The following is a 3,707-nucleotide window of genomic DNA, read 5'->3' as shown; positions in this document are numbered from 1 at the left end:
TAAAAAATATTTATTTATTTATTTAGATCTTTTTGAGACAGGGTCTCCCTGTAGCCCCAGTTGGCCTGGAACTATGTAGACCAGGCTGCCTTGAACTCACAGAGATCCGCCTGCCTCTGCCTCCTGAGTGCTGGGATTATAGGTCACCATGCCCAGCATTTTGTCATTATTTTTTTATTTTTTATTTTATGTGTATGAGTGTATTGCCTGCATGTGTGTAAGTGTACCTGTTTCACTAAATTTTTCCCTTTTCCCTCCCTGGGGTACCCGAGAGTGCCCTCTGAGGACTCTAGGGTCTCCTGGTCCTGACATGGATTGACAAACCCATGTAAGACACTCTATTTGGATTTTGCACAGTTTATATGACATTTGGGCAGGGGTGACTTACAAAACCACGGATCCCTTTTCCTTTTCCATATTTGAAATGCACTCGCTATCAGCCTCCCTCCTGCAGTCTTTCTCACTAGCCCTTTGCCTGTACTCAATATGGGGGCGGCTCCACCCTTTTCCCAGGGTGCTCCACAACGCCTGCCGGCTAGCCCTGGATCAACTCCAGCTTTTCCAAGGAGCCTTTGGGTTAACAGTACCCCTGTCATGCAATGCCCATGGAGACCAGAAGAGGGCATGAGCTCCCCTGAAATTGGAGTTACAGACAATTGTTAGCCACCCTGTGAATGCTGGAAATTGAACCTGGGTCCTCTGGAAGAACAGTAGCTAGTGCTGTTAACTGCCGAGCTACCTCTCCAGCACCTTTTTAAAATTAATAAAAAATATTTTTCGGGGCTGGAGAGATGGCTCAGTGGTTAAGAACACTGGCTGTTCTTGAAGAAGGCCGGGGTTTGAATCCCAGCACCCACATGGCAGCTAACAACTGTCCGTAACTCCAGTTCCAGGGGATCTGACAGCCTCTTCTGTCCTCCATGGGCATTGCACGATATGGGTGCACTTACCTACATGCAGGCAATACACGCATACACATTAAAATATATATTTTTTTAAATAAAAATAAAGTATTTTTCTTTGTTTTCATTCTTATGGCTTAGGTTTCTCTTGACTTCCAGTAGAGGTGGTAGCTTTTTATTCTCAAGGTCATAGTCTAGTTATGTCAACAGTTCTCAGGGTGATAACTGATGTCATTATTCAGACCTGCCAGCGGAAGTTGAGGTCATAGCCTGCCATCTTCTTGGCATAATGTGCATCAAAACGCTCATTCTGGGCCACAGTGAAGGTGTTTTTCCAGTCCCCAATGATGCCTGGGATGGATGGAGGCAGATGGAGTTAGAATCTCAGAGGAGGCCCAAGTGGCTCTAACTGCTAGCTTCAATCTCCCCAAATATCCACCCTGCCCAAGACCCACCTTTCCTCATAAAGGGGGAGGCACTGTGGTCCATGTGGTGAGAGGGTAAGGTGGTGTAGTTAGTCATAGGGTTCTCCTTCATCTTCTTGAAAGATGTGTGCTGTTCGATGAGATCTACAATCTCCTCTGGCAGGGAGCACCCCAAAAACCCAAGAATCTTCCTAATCTCCCTTTTGAGGTTCTGGACCAGAGAGAGATACTTCAGTGCAGGTCTAGATGCTCATTAGAATAAAGCTGAGAGGTCACCCTTGGTGACCTGACAGGAAACTAAGTACTTCCACTAAGGAACTCTCACTCCCAGTGTCCTGACTATGGTTCTGTTGACCTAGAGCAAAACAGCATCCTGCCTATGTCCTGTGGGTGCCTTCTGGGAGAGGGCAAGGATAAACTTTCATCTCCAATGCCCAGGTTTGGCACTTCTGGGGCAGGAAGAAGCAAGAACAGCAACTGGATCAGTAACAGCATGTGTGGCTGATGCACACACTGAGATAAGGGCTGTGCAGAGTCCTCTGCTGAGCTGTGCTGTGCAGGTCTGGAGTCGGGCTGTGACAGGATAGGCTGGAAGGGTCTGGATGAGGCCATGTGTGCCTCCTGCCCACCAGGTGTGACACAGAAAGAAGTGGTAGCAGGCTGTCTCACCTCCTTCATGTCCTCATAGAAGAGGTAAAGAACAGGGTGACTGCGGCTCAGCTCCCACCACTCCTTGACGTGCTGGTACCAGGACCCATAGGACACTGGGGAAGGGGAAGGGCACCAACACAGGCCTTAATGACAGCTCTAGCTGTGCCCCTCAGCTCCAGCCCCCTCCTTCTTGCAGAGTCAGACCCACCTTTCCCATCCATGAACTTTTCCAGGAAGCTGTCCCAGGTGCCAGGATCAGGATGGACCTTGGCCATGTTGTGGAAATTATAATAGGAGACAGCCACATCCTTAGGATTGCAGGCAACATAGATCACCTGCAGGGGCAGACAATCCCCAGGCCAGCACCATCGCTTGGCATGCCCCACCCAGTCCTGGTTCCTACCATCCTGTTTTCCTGTCTGCCTTCATGGGACCCAGTGAGGGAATTGTCTCTTGGGGTGTCAGGAGGAAACAGGCTTAGAGGCTGACATGTTGAGACCTCATGGTCTGGGTACCAGCGAATTGGGATTTGCAATGTGCTTGATTCTGGCATTGTTCACATATGGAGTGTTCACAAAAGGATTCCTGTTGAATGCTTGGATTCTAGCTGGGTGTCACCACTGTGGAGTTATTGGATCATGAAGACTGACCTGATTTGGGGATTAATCCACTCACCATGCATATTTTCATTACTGGGAGGTGGAATAAGCTAAAAATAAGCTTGAGTACGAATTACGTGTCACCAAGAGGATATCTTGTCCTGACCCCTTCCTATTTCCACTTCCTGACTGCCATGAGGTAAGCAACTTTGCTCCACTATGCCCTTCCACCATGATGTTGTCTCAGCACAACCCAGAAACTCAATCCCCCTGAACTGACACCATGAGCCAAAACAAACCTTGAATTAATCCACTTCTCTCGGGTCCTCACTACAGAATCTCCCTTTTCTGGTCATCTGAACCCTACAACAGTAAAAGGCTGGTGACTTCCCACTTGATGAGACAGCTTGAGACCTTTCCAGCAGAACAGGACCAAGGCAGGGGTGGCCCAGCAGCTGCCCTGCCTCTTACCTTGACTTTCTGATGCAAAAGGCTCTGAGGGACCAGGGACACAGGCAAGTGTGTCTTGAGGAGTGGGGGGGTGGCAGTGTATTTTCCAGAGCTTGAAGACCTGAGTGTGAGTGGGGAAGGACTAGTAGTTGGGAGCCTGGTCCTGTCTCCTTCCACTTTATTTTCCGCAGTACTCCCTCACATACCTGAGGGGACACCTGGGCTTTTGAACTCAAGGAAGGGCACCCGGATGTAGATGGGGGCCCGCCGACATTTCTCTAGGTCACCACCCTGATAGATCACATCCAGTATCTCACTGACCCAGGTGGTGCCTGGATAGGGAAATGGGAGGTGAGCAGGGCTTAGGCCTGGTCCTGCCTGCCAGGATGGAGGCTACAGGCTAGGCTAGGAGCCCTGCTGGCTTACCAGACTTTGGGTAGGTGCTCACAAGCAGGTCATCAGGAAAGGCCTGAAAGTTTTGCAGTGTCTCTGTTGCCTCTGCAAAGTACTTGACCATCGGAATGCCCTTAAGATACTTCAGTGGAGGGCGGGAGGTGTCCTGCACCAGCTCCATGTTGCTACAACAGCCAATTCACTTCCCTTATTACTACTACACCACCGCTAGTTGCCTTGAGATAAGGACCAGGAAGGTTGAGTACTTTGCTGGAGTTCATAGCACT

The 3,707-nt window shown here is 49.5% G+C and overlaps 1 protein-coding gene across 1 annotated transcript; it reads right to left on the bottom strand.

Moving 5' to 3' along the window:
- Nucleotides 1-1,024: 1,024 nt before the first annotated feature.
- On the bottom strand, nt 1,025-3,707 carry LOC103726396 (sulfotransferase 1A1-like). Its single transcript, XM_008823927.3, has 7 exons — nt 3,454-3,707; nt 3,230-3,359; nt 3,049-3,148; nt 2,187-2,313; nt 1,997-2,091; nt 1,358-1,538; nt 1,025-1,253 (listed from the first exon to the last, which is right to left on the bottom strand). Exons 1-7 carry the CDS (start codon nt 3,599-3,601, stop codon nt 1,141-1,143), a joined length of 894 nt encoding a protein of 297 aa, XP_008822149.1. The 5' UTR covers nt 3,602-3,707; the 3' UTR covers nt 1,025-1,140.

This window comes from Nannospalax galili, unplaced genomic scaffold (assembly GCF_000622305.1).
Source record: "Nannospalax galili isolate Female #2095 unplaced genomic scaffold, S.galili_v1.0 scaffold788, whole genome shotgun sequence".
Taxonomy (NCBI): Eukaryota; Metazoa; Chordata; class Mammalia; order Rodentia; family Spalacidae; genus Nannospalax; species Nannospalax galili.
The sequence above is the reverse complement of the archived record's forward strand: the minus strand, read 5'-3'. Positions and strand labels throughout refer to the sequence as shown.

What these genes read in the sequence shown, in the direction of transcription:
- LOC103726396 (XM_008823927.3), bottom strand. Translation starts at nt 3,601, where the DNA reads ATGGAGCTGGTGCAGGACACCTCCCGCCCTCCACTGAAGTATCTTAAG. An exon ending in GAGCACCTACCCAAAGTCTG is followed by an intron (nt 3,360 to 3,453) that starts GTAAGCCAGCAG and finishes TTCCCTATCCAG; the next exon opens with GCACCACCTGGGTCAGTGAG. An exon ending in TTTTGCATCAGAAAGTCAAG is followed by an intron (nt 2,314 to 3,048) that starts GTAAGAGGCAGG and finishes CTGCCCCTGCAG; the next exon opens with GTGATCTATGTTGCCTGCAA.